Source organism: Thamnophis elegans, chromosome 3 (assembly GCF_009769535.1).
Source record: "Thamnophis elegans isolate rThaEle1 chromosome 3, rThaEle1.pri, whole genome shotgun sequence".
Classification (NCBI taxonomy): domain Eukaryota; kingdom Metazoa; phylum Chordata; class Lepidosauria; order Squamata; family Colubridae; genus Thamnophis; species Thamnophis elegans.
The window spans coordinates 124385671-124403988 of NC_045543.1; the positions used below are offsets into that span (position 1 = coordinate 124385671).

General features: G+C 40.3%; 1 protein-coding gene across 2 annotated transcripts in view; it reads right to left on the reverse strand.

Moving 5' to 3' along the window:
- Window positions 1–426: 426 nt before the first annotated feature.
- The window catches only part of ISL1 (ISL LIM homeobox 1), a 29852-nt gene continuing 11960 nt past the window's right edge, over window positions 427–18318 (reverse strand). The window contains exons 4-6 of one of the 2 annotated variants that reach the window (XM_032214640.1): window positions 16494–16780; window positions 10000–10167; window positions 427–683 (exon numbers count right to left, since the gene is read on the reverse strand). In XM_032214640.1, coding sequence (XP_032070531.1) covers window positions 567–683; window positions 10000–10167; window positions 16494–16780 — 572 coding nt within the window. In that variant the 3' untranslated portion in view covers window positions 427–566. The remainder of the gene's footprint in view (window positions 684–9999; window positions 10168–16493; window positions 16781–18318) is intronic. The other variant, XM_032214641.1, reaches the window with a different exon arrangement.

The following is an 18318-nucleotide window of genomic DNA, read 5'->3' on the forward strand; positions in this document are numbered from 1 at the left end:
TTCTCTTTCTTTCTTTCTTTTTTCTTTCTCTTTCTTTCTTTTCTTTTCTTTTTCCATTTATTTATTTATTTACTTATTTATTCAATCCTCCAGAATGTGCAGTCACTGAAATATGCCAATTGGGGCAAAAATAGGAGATCCTCGTGGGTAAAAAAAAATCCTCTCTTGTTTCTCAAAACATCTTTTTCTGGTTTTCCTTGATCCGCCTAGGATTCTTTTGCGTGGATATACTGCCGTCGTCATCGTCATCATCATCATCATCATCATGATGTGAACAACATTTTCATTTGTTCTTGGAGTATTATTAGATCCCATGATTGTCTTCACAGTGTTGCTACCTTATCATTGCAAAACAAACAAACAAAAACCGAGCAAGGCTCCCCAGACAGTTCACCGAGTTTTCTTGGCTTTAGGTTCATGAACAAAGTTGTCTTAAATACTTTTTGTTTTTCCTTCCTTCCTTCCTTTTTCTACATTTTTGTCGAGTCCCCAAACGTGACAGCTTTCCCACTCTCTCCAGCAGGGGGCGAAAGGTTTCAAGGCCCACAACAGCGAAAGGAAGTTCCTCATGCCTCAATTGGACTGGCTACCATGCTGTTAGGTGTATCCGGGAGTTGGGAGGACATTGATGCTACCTCACTTCCAGTGGAATTGGAACCTGGGCCTCCTTCTGAAAAATTAACCTGCCAAACATGTTTAAAGAGAGAGAGAAAGAAAGAAAGTTTACAACGAAGAAAAGGAAAAGGATTGGATCCAGATTTAGTTGTACTGGAGATCACTTATTACTAGTTTCCAAAGATGTCATGGATTTATGACAAGTGTAAGAAAACTTAGATCAAATCCAAGGTCTTTGTTTCTCTGGCTTTCAAAACATCATTGGTTGTGTTTCTTCAGGGCAAATTCTTACTTAGAGGTATCCACATTACGTAAAGGTTACCCAAAGGTAAAGGTTCCCCTCACACATATCTGCTAGTTGTTCCCGACTCTAGGGGGCAATGCTCATCTCTGTTTCAAAGCCAGCGCTGTCCGAAGAGTCTCTGTGGTCCTGTGGCTGGCATGATTAAATGCCGAAGGCGCATGGAATGCTACTACCTTCCCACCAAAGGTGGTCCTTATTTTTCAATTTGCATTTTTACATGCTTCTGAACTGCTAGGTTGGCAGAAGCTGGGACAAGTAACAGGGAGCTCACACAGTTACACGGTGCTAGGGATTCGAACTGATGAACTGCTGACCTTTCTGATTGACAAGCTCAGTGTCTTAGCCACTGAGCCACTGTGTCCCGGTTACCCAAAAGAGTCATTTAAAAATGCACTCATGCTGTTTAACTGTTAAACTACTCATCCCATGTGAACCTCTTATTGTTTTGTGTTTGGCTTCTTTTTACATGCGAGTCACTACATTTTTCTCCCCAACCAAAATCCCAGCATAAGAATAGAAAAACAATTAATTAAACCGCTTTTATTTATTTATCTACTTATTGACATAATTAAACTGTTATTTATTTATTTGTTTGTTTGTTGCTTTTCATTCCACAAAGTTACCCTGAGTTAATCATGAACTATACCAGTAGGATTGGGAACACATTCCAAATGGAAAATGGAGAACATAAGGTAAAATCAACAGTTATCACTAGAATAAAGAGAAATGGAAAGGCAACATGAAGCAATTCCCATGCAGTAAAGGCTACTAAATTTGATATGTAATATTTTCCAAACAACCTTGGATTTCACCGAATATTGAGATGTCAAGATATTAATCCGCATGTCAGTTCTAGTATTGCTCTCTAGTATTGTAGTGACTGATGAAAAGAACATGACTCCAAAACAGAATTCTCCAAAGTGGTCAGTATTGACACCCAAGGGTTGATGAGACTAGCCAAGAGGCAGTTGTTTATGTTACTCGAAGTACTGTAAAAGTACAATGTATTCAATTACTTTCATATAATAAAGGTTGGGGCCCAATGAAGAATCTGAAACGTCGGGAAAAAGTTCATGAACTGAAGAGTTTGGCGATCCCTGCTCTAAAGAAAAGGTAAAGGTAAAGGTTCCCCTCTCACATATGTGTTAGTCATTCCTGACTCTAGGGGGCGGTGCTCATCTCTGTTTCAAAGCTGAAGAGCCAGCGCTGTCTGAAGATGTCTCCATGGTCATGTGGCTGACATGACTAAACACCAAAGGCGCACGGAAAGAACACTGTTCCCTTCCCACCAAAGATGGTCCCTATTTTTCTACTTGCATTTTTACGTGCTTTCAAACTGCTAAGTTGGCAGAAGCTGGGACAAGTAACAGGAGCTCACTCCATTACATGGTGCTAGGGATTCAAACCACTGAACTACCATCTTAGCCACTGAGCCATTGCATCTGTTGTATACACCCCAGAAATAGCATTGATTATTAAGTTAACAAGTTGCACTAAATCCCAAGGAAGGGGTATCAAACCCACATTATCACAGCGGTATCACATGACATATCGCAACTTTCCCCCCCCTTTGCTAAACCAGGAGTGGGCATGGCAGGCATATAATGCACCTGGCCTGCGATCCTAAGGCCTCAATCCAAATGGGAAGTAACCACCATTAAAAAAATATATATTGAATAGTTTACTCTAAATGAGTTTTGGAACCAGTTCTAAAATTAATGCAATTCTCCTAAAGCTCATTCAATTATTTCCTCTCACTCCCCTAGAAATGTGTGTGTGTGTGTGTGTTAAGATTACTGAGAACAACATTCAAAGTAATGCCATGCTATAATTTTCTGAAAATGTCCTTCTGCTGAAAAAGAGCTTTATCTTTTCTGGTGTTATTTTCTATCTCATTTTCAAGCTACTCTAAAATTTTAAAAGGTGGTGTTTTGAGCAACTTTATGCTTGCAAAGCAAACTGCTCCTATTTTGTCTTTGTTATAGAACTCTTTCTTACTCTGGTTTCTCCCTGTTATCTCCTCTCTCCAACTTCCTATCTGAAAAAAAGCCCAATTCGATCTTCTGGGATATTTAACTGATGTTTAACCAACCAGGGGAGCTGCATTACACTGGAGAGATTATCATACAATGAAAGACAGGAGGTTTACACAAGTTCCTGTACTAATTCCTGGCTAAGGGGAATACAGTATGCACAAGATGCTTCCTAGCTGTGAGAAAGAAATTCTCATCCAGAAGTGTACTGTTGTGGCCCACCCGTGGCCAGAGACGCTGGCAGCAGATTCGGACAGTGAGGAGATTGGGGAGGAACATGGGCCAGTTCTGAAGTCTGGGGAAGGCTCTGATGAAGGCTCTGTATCGGAGGCAGAGAGGAGGCCATAGCGGTATGTCAGTTATCAGCTGCCTTCAGAGTCAGACATCAGTGAGGCAGACGAACAGCTGGAGTCTGTTCCCAGTGTGCACATGCACAGAGTTGCCAGACGAAGGGAATAGCTAAAGAACAGGGGTCGACTTGGGAGTAAGGCCACAGATGGACGATGACTGCCCCCTCCCAGAGGAAATAAAAGAGGAGCAAAAGGGGAATGGAGTTTGCAGGAGACAATTACTTCACTTAATTGGTTCATGACTCTCAGACACTCCTTGCCAAGATTTGCAGATATGGGCCTTTCAGCTCTCCAAGCCAGATAAGGTCTGTGACTGTAAATCCTCCCTTGAAATACTCTGCTGTATATGAATGAGCAGAATTCACAGTAAATTAATAAAAAGATTTTTTGTCAGGACAAGTAGTCTGCTTCATGCTCTTGGAAAGCCTGTACTAACCCATCTCACAGAACTATTAGGGATATGATTCAGGGGGAAGAAAAACATTTTCCCCACCACTTTTCCCCTGGAAAAGAAAAGAATGAACAGAAATGTATCTCTTTTTAAAGTAGAAAGATTTTAAAACTGCAGTGCTAGAATTAAACTACATGAACAGAGCTTATTTTTGTATGTAGGATCATCCTTTCTGAAGGGACACTGATCCCATTTATGGAGTGCTGTACAGTTTTGGAAAGTTAGCCAATGATTCTCAGGATCCTTCTGGATCACTAAAATCAGAATCAGCCATCTGCAAAATGTATTTTTTTTTAACTTAATGAAAGTTATTCCTTCCTAAATGAACTGCTCAATAAAATGCATTGGGATTTTAAATGAAAATTGAAATTCTACTCAGGTATTCCTCAACTTACGACCACAATTGAACCAGTGGTGGGATTCAAAATGTTTTACTACCGGCTCTGTGGGCGTGGCTCTGTGGGCGTGGCAGGGGAAGGATACTATAAAATGCTCATTCCCTGTCCATCCCACTAACCTGCTTTCCAGCTCCATTCTCCTGTTCAGGGCAACAAAAGAAGATCAGCTGGGAGGAAGCAGGGGCGGGGCCAGCCTATTTACCGTTTCTACAAACTACTCAAAATTTCCACTACCGGTTCTCCGGAACCTGTCAAAACTGGCTGAATACCACCTCTGATTAATGAACGCAAAATTTCGTTTGCTAAGTGAAACATTTGTTAAGTTAAGTGTTCTTTGCCCCATTTTATGACTTCCCTTGCCATAGTTGTTAAGTGAATCACTGCTGTTGGTAAGTTAGTAACATGGTTGTTAAGTGAAACTCGTGTCTCCATTGACTTTGCTTATGAGAATGTCACATTGACTCCAGGACACTGCAACCATCATAAATATGAGCCAGTTGCCAAGCATATGAATTTTGATCACATAATCACGGGGATGCTGTAACGGTCGTAAGTGTGAAAAACAGTCATAAGTCACTTTTTAGCGACGTTGTAACTTTGAACAGTTACTACATGAACTGTTGTAAGTCAAGGACCACATGTATAAAGTTAGCCCAAATAAAATTTATATAAATAAACTTTATCAGCTATGGTTAAATCGGTAAGCCATAGGACTTTGGAATAAATGGGCAATGCATTACAGCCTGAACTGCTGACACTACACTATTTCAAAAGTCCTGGGTATAAGCAATACATCCAACATGATTCTATCTGTGGATTAAATTCTTTTATATTAATTTATAAAGAATTGCACATTATTTTAGTCGGGTTGTGATGTATTACAATCCTACAGAGCAGTCATAAGTGTATTACCCAAATAGGTTCTGCTGAACAAAATGGCATTTAATTCTGCCTAACATCACTGTCCTAAATCCACCATAGAGCCCCTGGAAGATAAAAATTATTCTGCCACTCTTCTTCCATGTGATGAAAAATAAATGTCGTTCCCTTCTTCCCCACAAGAGCCACACAAAAATATTAGTACAGTTCTGATTGGTGGAGTGCTTAAATTTTACATTTTCTTTAGTTATGAGATGACTGGAGAATCTAATGTCATACGTGAATGGCTTGTCCTTCATTTGGCAAACTTTTCTCTGATAGTCTGCAGCCACTATGGCTTCCCAAACATCAATTAAATCCCAGATGAAAACATTATGAAGAAATTCATCCCACAATGATTTTTTCTGATCAGAAAACCTGGATCGCCAAAGAAGATGTAGAGAGATGTGGATATTTGTAATAGATCACCAACTATCTACTGTGGGTACATTAGAGCAAGTGTAAAGCCTCACATATAGAAATCCTAAAGTTCCTAGGTATGAAATAGAAAATCAGGAGTCTTTTTTTTGAAAAGGGGAAAAATAATATTCAAAAACTAAAAGTCAGATACCAGTTAGATTGAAGGAAAATGTTATACATGAAAAAGCTATTTCTGAAACAGAAAATTTGAGGGATGACTTCTTTTGCTGCAGACCAAAATTAGGTAAGTCATCAGAATTCAGAATGGGAATATGGGGTATAACTTCACCCTTTTACCCTTATCACATCAATGGAGATGGAGATAGATAGGGATAAAGAGAGAGAGAGAAGAAAGAAAGAAAGAAAGAAAGAAAGAAAGAAAGAAAGAAAGAAAGAAAGAGAAAAGAAAAGAAAAGAAGGAAGGAAAATAGGAAGGAAGGAAAAAGAAAGAAAGAAAAAAGGAAGGAAGGAAGGAAGAAAAATAGGAGGAAGGAAGGAAGGAAGGAAGGAAGGAAGGAACAAACTATACTGAATCAAATCAAAAGTCCTTGTAAACTATCGGTATGTATCCAGAGATGCCCAAGGCCTTGCTTTCTCACAGTAACTGATGCTACTTTAAATAAGTTCCATTACGAACCATTCAAATTAAAAACCATAACTAAGGTGGCAAACTTCAAAAGATTCATTTCCTGGAAGAAATTCTTCTGTGGCATCACAAAGGATTCTGGAATCACACTTAGTATATTGTTGCATCAAGAAGCTGCTTTTGTTTAGCACAACATCAATATGAATGCTAAGACGTTTCTTCCTTGGGCTCAATTGTCACCAAGAGCAAAAGGTTAGAACAGTGTTTCTTAACCTGAACAACTTTTAAGATGTGTAGATCACAACTCCCAGAATTCCCTAGCCAGCATTCTGACTGGTGAATTCTGGGAGTTGAAGTCCACCCATCATAAACTTGTCAAATTTGAAAACCATTTAGTTAAACTCTCTTTTGACAAATTACATAAAAACACAAATTTTCTGTACCGGATCCTCATTATGAATCATTCCATATGGATTTTTCTCCCACGCAAGTCTTTTCCCCTATTTTTGTCATACTGATATATTTTTTCACATTGTACTATATCATGAAATCTTCTACTGTGTTTTGAGTCTCATTTCCTCCCATTAAATACTATCAGTCTCTTTTATCTTTAAAAGAAGCATTGAAATGTCGGTATAATCCCATCTAAGTACACACACAGTCTTGGAAATAAAATATAAAGATTAAAACCTCCCTCCCAGTAAAGAGGGTAGGAAGTCTATTTCATACTAGTAACTAGTACGGGCCTTTTCAGAATGTATTGTATACGTTTTCATTTGTAGGGATGCCCTTTACACTGCCATTACATTTTATTTCTTTTAAAAGTATATTCTGCATATTTCTCTCCGTGCATTTCTTTGGAAGTCAGTTTCTCAAATTTAAAGAGGTCTTTTCATGCCCATATTTGGCAGTTTTGCAATATAAACAATGTCAAAATAATGCTATAAAATTATTTTTATTATTATTCTTGAAACAAACCATTCACTATCTCATTAAAAGAAGCTTGGAATAAGAAGATACATTTCTAAAACAAAAACTTTGATGTTTTCTTTGAATTTGGTAACACTACACCAACCCAATCTCACATGTTCTATGATTCCTACTATGAATTTCAATTCCTTAAATAAAACATATCTTCTTATGTTTAAGATCTGGGCAGGAAATTGAATTACAGCTAAACTTCTATCCTTAAATCACTTTCTTAGACATAAATATTGCAGACAATATCGTCCCATATGAACTACCAAATGATTAAGGGTTAAGAAAGGGAGCTAAGAATAGAACACACTGATAATTTCCTATTGGCTTTTTTGTGAAAATTGGTCCATTAATATTATGTTAATATTACATGTACCAATATTACATGTTTTACATATACCAAATGTAAAAATGTTTCTTTTCCTTTCTTTTTTTAAAAAGGAAAAGGGTCTAGTGGCAATGGAAAGTAAGAAATATATCACTTAACAATGCAGTCCTACAAAACCTATCTGGGAGTAAGTCCCATTGAAGAAAACAAGGCTTACTTCTGAATAGGAATGTATACGATTGCACTATACTGATACATAAAAGAAAGACATAGTCACTTGAAAAAAACTGTCCATTTGAACTAATTGTTATACTGGCTAATATGACAATATATAGAAAGTAATCCCTATGACTATTTGGGATAAATAAAAGGGATTTAAGTTGTATAAAAATACAGCAATGAACATGGGTGGAGTTTTTTTAAAAAAAATAAAACTGCTACCATCAAAACAATGAGAAGAGAAGAAGATATAATCTCAAAATGTATATTTAAAATTTGTTCTATATTCTACACACAGAGTCTACACCCATGATGGTGAAGCTATGGCATGTGTGCCAGAGGTGGCATGCAGAGCCCTCTCTGTGGGCCCGTGCGCCATTTCCAGCTGCTCTTCTTGTTTCCAGAGTGCACATGCACAGCTGGTGTTCGCCGATGCTGGACCGCTGGAAAGTGGCCTGAAAACACCCCCAAAACAGCCAAAAAAACCAGGCCTTTTTCGGGTCATTTTCAGACAAAAAACCGTCTGAGAAAAGGCCTAAAAATGACCTGAAAAACACCCTGAAAAATGGCCAAAAAACAGCCATGTGCACACCGGACAGCTGGTTTTCAAGTTTTTGCCGTTGCAGCACACGCACATGCACGCAGGTTCCGTTTTGGGCACTCGGTGCCAAAATGGTTCGCCATCACTGGCCTAGACCTTATCAACTTATATTCCATTATTAATGTCGTATTTCATCAGAGTACTCACTTGGTAGGTTCAAAAAACCTTGGCAACAATTCAGCAATGTCCATACAAATGCCCATAATCTTAAGGAGTTTAAGATCTGAGGCAAAAACACTGACAGGTTGAAGCGTCTACCAGGAAAACTTTGTTGGAGTTGGTTATAGGAAATGCAGGTTCAATTCTTGGCCATAAAGACCTGTGGGGGACGGGAGAGGTAGTCCTGTATCACTTGTGCTGAACATACTTGGCCAGTCCATCTCCCACCCCACCTTCGGGCCCTCTCAATGTACAGTACAGAATGAAATTTCCCAGTGGAGTTTAGGTAGGAAGGTGGTGTTTGTTTTGTTTAAATGGGAAGTTGTATATGAAAGCATTACAGCAATAGCATTTAGATTTATAAACCACTTCACAGTGCTTTACAGGCCTCTCTAAGAGGTTTACACAGTCAGCATCTTTCCCCCAACTATTTGGGTCCTCATTTTATCTACCTCAGAAGGATGGAAAGCTGAGTCAACCTTGAGCCTGGTGAGAATCGAACTGCCAAACTGCTGGCAGCCAGTGATCAGCAGAAGCAGCCTGCAGTACTTCACTTTAACCACTGTGCCAGTGGGGCTTTACTTTAATAAATAATAACAATTTATTAAATCATAAGATGAGAAAAGGCTATAAAGCAGCACAAAGCTAGGTTTCTTAAATACCAAAGACATTAATAAAGTAAAAGTATTCTAATTACATCCAGGATGGGCCCTAAGTCTTATGAGGTAGTTTTAAGGTTAGAAAAAGTATGGCAATTTTTCAAAATAACAACAGTGATTGCCAAATGCCTTTTAACTGCTCAGCCTTATTGATCAATTAGATCAAATTTTCAACTAGGGGGATCAGGCTTTCTTTCAAGCCACCCAAGGATCCCATCCCTTATGAACATAAATACCTTCTGAAAGGGGGCAAGGGGTATATTTAATTTGTTAGAATTGTAACAGGTCTTATCTTAAGAGGGATCAGTTTTTTTGCAATGTTGGAGGGGCAGTGAAGGAAGAAAGTCGATGTGAAAAGTTTCTTCTGTGATATTGTCCGCTATCTATCATTTCTAAAAAAAAGTTCATTTGCAAGAATATTTTGAAAATTAATAGAAACTGCCTTCTGTCCCAATTCATTTTAAAAAAGCAGGCAATAACCATGACCCAAGTATCAATAACCAACAATAACAAAACACAAACTCTGTTCTTTCAATAGCACAACCAGATCCTAGATTTCTGGGCCTCTTGGCTTTGGCATTTTGCTGTGATATAGTGTCAAATGGCTAATAAGACACTCCTAACTGGATGCTTCTACTCTGTGTATATCTCCATGTCCTTCATCCTGAGCAACCTTCCCCACCTGGGTGCCCTTCCACATGGATTGGACTCCATCTCCCAGGATGCCTAGCAGCAGCAGGAACAAATCCAATTAGATTGGCAAAGGCAGAACATGGAGATGAAGAGAGCAAAGCGCCTGCTTCTTGCTACAGAAAAGGGGAAACACAGGGGAATTGGTATTCAGGGCTTGAAGATGTGGCAGCCGGGAGGGTGGGGAAGGGGTTAAACAAGGATACCAAAGTGTTTCAAAGGAATGAGCACCAGAACTCGCTTTTGTATACACAGTGGGCCATTCATGGCTGCAGGGAATTGACACTTACGAGTTGTTGAAAAGCCGGTTGATCTATGTCACTCTGCAAGGCGAAATCGCTGAGGACTTTCCAGGGCGGCTGGTAACTCTGCACCTCCACCGGATTCACCTGCAAGCCACCGTCATGTCTCTCTGGACTGGCTGCCACCATGGGGGTGCCCGTCATCCCCTGGATGTTCTGCAAACAAGGCAGCACAGGCAATGAGCAGCCATACTAAAGGCACCCTAGATGCCTGGTGCATCCACACACACACAAAGTTACCAGCTGTGCTTGGCTTTAATACATGCCCTCCCCTGATCCTCTAAGTTTCTCTACCTTCCATAGCACCTGGAACAGGTTGTTGTTGTTAGTTGCGAAGTTGTGTCCGGCCCATCACCATCCCTTGGACAATGTTCCTCCAGGCCTTCCTGTCCTCTACCATCCTCTGGAGTCTATTTAAGCTCATGCCTACTGCTTCAGTGACTCCAGCCAGCCACCTCATTCTCTGTCATCCCCTTCTTCTTTTGCCCTCAATCTTTCCCAGCATTAGGCTCTTCTCCAGTGAGTCCTTCCTTCTCATTAGGTGGCCAAAGTATTTGAGTTTCATCTTCAGGATCTGGTCTTCTAAAGAGCAGTCAGGGTTGATCTCTTCTAGGGCATCAACTAACAAGAGGGCTACCTATTTTATCCCCTTAATAAAAGTAATACTATTTAGGGACAGACCCATTTCTAACATGAAACAACCCCAAAGAGCACATGCACATGAGCAAAACTTCCATTCCACATCATTTTCCAGTTGCATTTAGTATCAGAAGGGTCCTCTCTAGATCTGCAATCTATGTTGCCCGTTCTATATATCTCCAACATTCTTCAAACATGTGGCATTCCCCTTTTTCAACTAATCCAGAGAAAGCTATTGTTCTCAGAGATCTGTAGAACAATGAGTCGACTAGGGGAAGAAAATGTCACCACAAAGTTGAAGAGAAGAGAAGAGAAGAGAAGAGAAGAGAAGAGAAGAGAAGAGAAGAGAATTCTTTATTGGCCAAGTGTGATTGGACACACAAGGAATTTGTCTTTGATGCATATGCTCTCAGTGTACATAAAGAAAAATAAAGAAGATTGTTCCAGTGCCAGAAAGGCAGAGAGAAATCCTTGTCTATATTTTCAGAGAATCCTAAACCAGTTCCCCATTTAAAAGATAAATTATTGGAGTAGGGTCCTTTCATTTAAAAATACAGCTGAGAGCAAATGCAGTTAGGCATTATAGTGAGAGAGCCATGACAGTCAAATGACAGCAAAAAAAAATCAGGAATGATTTTTGATTTTATTAAAAGGCATAATCACAAAAGCATATACCATTTAATAAAACTGGCTAGTCAAAAGAGAAGCCAAAAGATTCCTCTTTATTTTGAACCCAGAAATGAGAGCTGTTGTAATCACATTCTAGGATACACTTTTACCTGAGAGTAAGTTCCACTGTTCTTAGTGAGGCTTACTTTTGAGTAAATTATTAGTAAGGAAGGCTTTAGAGCCACCATGCATTGAAAAGGCAGGAAGATTCAGCGGAAACATAACAGCCTCTCCAGATTCTGAAAATTTTTGTTTGGTTGCTTTCCTTTCAGCTTCCATTTTTTCTTTGTTTGGTTGGGGGGGGGGGGCAGAGGGAGGGAGAAGACCAAGGCTGAACAATGGTGAATCTTCCATCTATACTACTCAAACACACTTGCTACCTCTTACCCACACACACACTATTTTCTTTGACATCCTCTTTCCATCCCCTTCCACTTTCTTTTGCTGTCTCTACATACCCTGTTTCCCCAAAAATAAGACCTCCCCAGATAATAAGCCCAATCAGGCTTTTGAGCGCATACCCTAAAATAATCCCTCCTCCCCAAAATAATACCTCCTCAAAAATATTGCAACACAGCAGCAGCCATGAGGTGACCACGCTCACCACCTCCTGCACCTCAAAAACAATAATACCTCCCTGACAATAATGCCAAGCACTTATTTTAGGTGTCAAAAGAAAATAAGACCCTGTCTTATTTTCAGGGAAACACGGTAGCTAGTTCAATCAGAAGGAAGCGTAAGGTATTATACCACAATACTGACTTGTTCACTTTTGAGACTTCCTTTTGAGTAAATGTGTCTTAATACTCTTCTTCACTAGGAAACTTGGTTTCATTAGTTGGGGGGTGGGGGTACATGAGAGCTACCAGTTCCGGCCTCTAAACATCCACATGGAAACAACATTCTCTCTTTGCTCCCATCTTATGATCCTCTGGATGTGTGCTGTCAAGGCATGTTAGCTGTTAGCCGTTGGTTACATTCATATGTAAAGTCAAAGCAAAAACAAAGCCATAAACATTAAAATTTCAGAATCATGCAGGAACTATTCAGCTACTGCCAATCCAGCATATGCGTAAGCTCTCAACTTGTGACGTGAATGATAAACCGGATCTATAAATAAAGTGGGAGTAAAAGAATGAATAAGCAAAGCGCAAAACTTTCTTAACTGCTTGGGGACTGGAGAGGGAGGAGAAGTGCAAAAGAGCAGGAAAAGACTTCAAGGTTCACTCTAGAACAGGGATGTCCAACGTGGCAACTTTTAAGACTTGTGGACTTTAATTCCCAGAATTCCCCAGCCCGCCATAGGAATTGAAGACCACAAGTCTTAAAATTGCCAAGGTTGGACACCCCTAGATTGATTATGGAAATTAAGTCTGAACGTGCTTGGAATCACCACAATTCTCTCTTCCCTACTCACACATTGATTCTGGATGAAACCCATGGGATAGCTTGAGCTTAGTCTTAATTCCTAAGCATTTTGAACACACAAATAAATGGCATTGTTCTTAAGGCCACCCTAAGAGGGAAAGAGACTGACTTTTTAGTTTCTCTCCTGCCTTTATTACTATTAACCCTTGACCAAACTGACAGTTTTGGTCCTTTCCTGGCTGTGGGAAGAAGCAGTTGGTTACAGAGAGATCACAACAGGCCTCGAGTTAGGGGCAGAATTCAGAAGCCACCAGAGGGTCATCAAAACTGACTTATGATGTTTGGGAACAGAAGAGTCTAAGGAGACAATACAATTCCAGTGGAGTCTACAGCTACGGTGATTCACTTCTAAATGTAGGAACTACCAATTGTACTGCTCAAAAACAATCCACACCAGTCTGGATTTAAGCAATGCTTGATACCTTATACTGCAGCACTAAATGAACACATTAGGCTGCAAATTTATTTTTCTTTTTTTGTTTTTACTTATATACTGCCTTTATTAATTATTATTACTTTTATTGTAATTAATTTGCCATGATTACTGTATTTTTCAGAGTATAAGACGCTCCAAAGTATAAGATTCACCTAGCTTTTGGTGAGAAAAACAAGGGAAAAATATCTGCCTCTGCCTCCCAGCAATTTTTTTTTATACTTTATTTGTATGCCGCCCTTTTCCCTGGGGGGACTCAGGGCGGCTCACAATTGGAGGGAGGGGAAAGACAGACAAGTTACAAACATAGAACCATACATCGTTAAAAACACAACAGTCATACCATTCGAGTGGGGTTACAAGTCTCTAGCCCCAGGCCTGTTGGAACAGCCAGCTTTTAAGGGCTATGCGGAAGGCCTGGAGGGTGGTGAGGGTACGAATCTCCATGGGGAGTTCGTTCCAGAGGGTCGGAGCAGCCACCGAGAAGGTTCTCCTCCGAGTAGTCGCCAGTCGACATTGGTCGGCTGATGGAATTCGGAGGAGGCCTAGTCTATGAGATCTTATTGGTCTAGTGGAGGTAATTGGCAGTAGGCGGTCTCTCAATTTGCCTCCTTGCAACGAACAACAAACAGTACAGACAATATACACTGTTTGTAGTGTTAACATTTTAGACTATACTTATACAGTTGCTGTTAAAATTGATGTGTTTTTTGGAAGTTCACACTCTTTTGGGGGGGGAGTGTGTCTTATACTCCAAAAAATACAGTAGTTATTGATAACTATTAATAATTCAAGGCAGCATAAAAACATAATAACTAACAAACCTTCCTCCAGTGAAGTAAGTTGGCCTGAGAGTGAGTGACTGGCCCAAGATCTTTAGTTGGCTTTTCTGGCTAAGATGGAACTTGAGTTCAACTTGGCTTCTTGCTTTCTAGCCTGATGCTTTAACCCTTAGGCCAAATTGGCTCCCTTTATTTCATTAATTTAAGTCACAATCATGCCAGTGAAGGTTTATTTTTATGTGTTGTTTCTGTTTGGGAGGGAAGACCAAAACCCTATAGGTATTTTAAAGGACTTGCATCCAAAATAGCTTCCAAATCCAGACCAATTTACATTCCTTTAAATTGTGGGTTTGTGCAGTGGTGAAACGCCACTCTTTAACCAGAGCTTTCAGCCTTTAAAACAAATTCATAACTGCTTCCCACATTTGAGTACTAAGTTGTGCAACTAGGGTTTCTTCATGAACATTTAAAAGGGAAAGTGGAAGGGGAAAATAATCTACTTTTCTCATTTGATTCATAAATAGCCTTTCACGATATTCACTTAAATATTGCAACTACTAATTTAAACAAGTTTAGGCCCACAACTTATTCCTTTAATAAATGCCACCCTGCTCAACAAGGAATCTTCCCTGTGCCAGTGTGATTTAGAATTACAATTTTGGACTTTATTTTGGTTCCACCTGGTTCCAATAAATCCCTGATGTGGGTGGGGCATAATTTGGGGGTACATCATCTCAAATTTTCTGGCACCAACTTCAGAGTGAACATTCAGCCAGATTTAGTTCTGCTGAACAAAATAGGCCAAAGTATAGATCTAATGTTCCCAAGTTAAAGTTCTCTGAATCAATTCTTTCAAAAAAAATGGAAAAAGTAGGAAAATATAGAAGAGTTAAGAAGACAAAATGTCAACTCCTTTTATATCCAGATAATGATTAAAAAAAAAAACTTCACAAAGGTATCTCTATCTGGAGAGAATAACACACTGATACTGATAATCCTTGACATTATATTGCCTCCAAATTAACATTATTACCAGGACTATATAATATAATTATAAACTCCTTTGGTCTCAACTAGGACTTATTCTACTTCATGGCTAGCCCCGGTTATTGGGTAGAATGACACCATTTCTGTAGTTACATCAATTTATTTTCTAACTTATTTTGTGGTATTGCATTCTGTTCTGCAAATCAGTGCAGCTCTAAGAATGAATGTAAAACAGAGACATAACCAAAAAGTTGTAAGGCTTCCTGTCATCAAAACAAGCCCTTTTTTCAAAATTACTGTTCTTTTACCTGGGAGAAAAGGCCCTTTTGCTATGGATTCAACCACTCCCTTTGCTGCTGGAGCTATTATAAAAAGCACAGGACTGCCTTCAAGGGAAGAAATGGGTAGCAACCTTTTATCTCCCTCCCTCCCTTCCTTTCCCCACTGCCACCCCCCCCCCCCCATTTAACAGGATTGAGAGCATAATTAATTGGCACTCAGAATGTTTCCAGCAAAACAAAACACCCATTGAAGCAACATCACACACACACTCACAATATCCGCCCCTAAATCTCAAGGGGCTTTCAAGCAAAAATAAAAATGGGTGAGGAGGGAAACCAAGACCTTATGTGCAAATCATCCTAAGGTGGTGTTTTTCAATCTTGCCATCTCTTTAAATTGTGTGGACTTGACTGACTGGGGAATTCTGGGAATTGAGGGCCACACAGCTTAAAGAGTTGCCAAGGTTGAGAGCACCCTGCCCTAGGCTGAGCCATGTGGTTGAATCATGGTTAAAGCCACACATACAACAGGTTACAGCTAAACCAGAGGTGGGTTGCTCCCGGCCGAACCGGTAGTGGAATTCAGGCCTGGGTCACAGAACCAGCAGCAGCAACCCAGGCCTGCCACACCCCCGGACCGGTTCCCTCGCTGCCGTTGGGCCACCGCCATTTTGGTTTTTAGTCGTTCTGCGCATGCGCGAAGAAAAATTTACATTGAACAGTGCACGCGCATGCAGCACGCGCCTGGTGCACACACGAGCGAAGTGAGTGAGCACGTGCATGTAGTAAAACTGGAAGCAACCCACCCCTGAGCTAAACCCAAACCACACTATAGCCAAAATCAAAACTGAACAAGCAATCTTATAACTGAACACCAAGCAGGGAATCTTAGTTTATGGCTGTGTTCACCTACGTATTTATTTTGGTTAGCTCAACCTTAGAGTAATCAATGTCTTATCACAACTTAAGGAACTGTAACTATCCACCCTATAACAAACCACACAGGCAGTTTCTTCCACTAAGCTAAAAATGGGAGGAGGTCATTTGTGGTTCGGTGTGTTGCACCAACACATCCTCTTTGGAATACACAACCCATTTAATTCAAGAGAACTGGGGGAAAAATCCGAGGGGCTGAGCTGCAGGGGAGAAGCGTTCCCACGGTCCCTCGAACCCAAAGCCCTCAGTTCCGCATGGAAAGGCAAGCCTCGTGCGAGAACGGCTTCCCCCTAGAGGCTGGGAGGGGAAGGCGCCGCGCCCGCTTACCGTCTTGTCGTTGGGCTGCTGCTGCTGCAGCTGCTTCATCATGATGCTCCGTTTCTTATCCTTGCAACGCTTATTTTGAAACCAGACTCGGATCACTCTGGGGCTGAGACCGGTCATTTCCACCAGCTGTTCCTTCATGAGGGCGTCCGGCCGGGGATTGGCGGCGTAACAGGTCCTCAAAGTGTGGAGCTGCTTTTCGTTAAGGACAGTCCGGACACGGGTCGTCTTTTCCGGCTGCTTATGGACGTGGGGCCGGAGAGCCGGCTGCCTGGCAGAGATAGGTTCTGCTGTAAGGGAGGGAGGGAGGGAGGGAGAGGCGCCTGGTCAGTGGAAAGACCAGAAGACAAACAGACAAAGAGCAACCCTGAAGCTTTTGGGAGACCTCACTCCATGGGGAAGACTAGATTCTGCCCTGCGTGGATAATCCTAAACCTCCAGACTCCAGGAAAGACCCCCCCCAAAAAACCCCTCATTCCTTTTTTAAACACTCCTTCACCTTTAGTCTCCTCTACTAACTAAACTATATACAGCTTTAGTTTGAGGCTTCACCTGTTAACCAATTGTGCCCTCCCCCTTCTCAAATGAATCCAGATGGCCCTTCCAAAGCAAACCCCATTTGCCCAATGCCTTGGGCTACATAATTCCAATAATATAATAATACTATAATTATAATATAACTAATATTATGTTACTAAGTTATAATATTTATATTATAATAGAATAATAATAATAATATAACAATAAGAGGCATAGATAAGTGCACCAGCCAGCCTAATGTCCCTGTCCTACTGTCCTCATTTATTTGTACCCATTTCCTGTGTTCTTTCTCATTTTTTTCCTTATTCCTGTTATCTTGTACATGAGTGACAAACTAATAATTATCTTATTAGTACAAGATACAACAACTGCAATATATATATTGCATTTGTGCTGATAAATAAATAAAGGGAGACTAGTATAGATCTATTTCAAGCTATTTAGCTCTCATCAGATATATGTATGTATGTATGTATGTATATGTATATATATGATGTGTATATATATATATATATATATATATATATATATATATATATATATACACACACACACACACACACACACACACACACACATACATATATATATATATATATCTGATGAGAGCTAAATAGCTTGAAATAGATCTATACTAGTCTCCCTTTATTTATTTATATATATAGCCAGGCTGTCTCAGTCTAGAGAGCCTGTTCTGTTAGTAGCTGGAACCAACCCTGCTTGGCCATAGGAGCCTCTAGTAGTTAGTACCTAGAGTGTTGACTAAGCAGAGGTCCGGTCAAAAAAGTCAAGATGGCAGACACACAACTACCGTTTTCACTTTTTTTTTTTTTTTTTTTGCAATGCCCTTATTTACAAGAAAAACAGTGCTTTTAACTTCTTGGGAAGGAATATTCCCCAATGACATGCATTTTTCTTAGTGAGCTCATCGTCCATTTAGTGGGCATCTCGTCAAAGTAAAATTTTTGCCATATTAGCTCAGCCCCAACCACCACCGCCATCACCCCACACGAAATCTTCTTTCTGGGGGAGGGGGATAGAGAGAGGGAGGGAGGGAAGGAGGGAGGGAGGATTTTAGAGAGTTGTAGGAATCTGAAAGGCGATTACTGGAGGTTTCATTTATTATCTGTGGCAGATGGATTTGAAAAACTCCAAAGAAGACGGGAGGGGGGGACTGCTACCACATCTATCTTCTTGGTGGGGCCCTTAATCATTACTCCTAACACTCAGAATATTTGTCCTTCCCAAGTACAATGCAGGCCAAGGCTGAGTTCACACAACCGCCCCC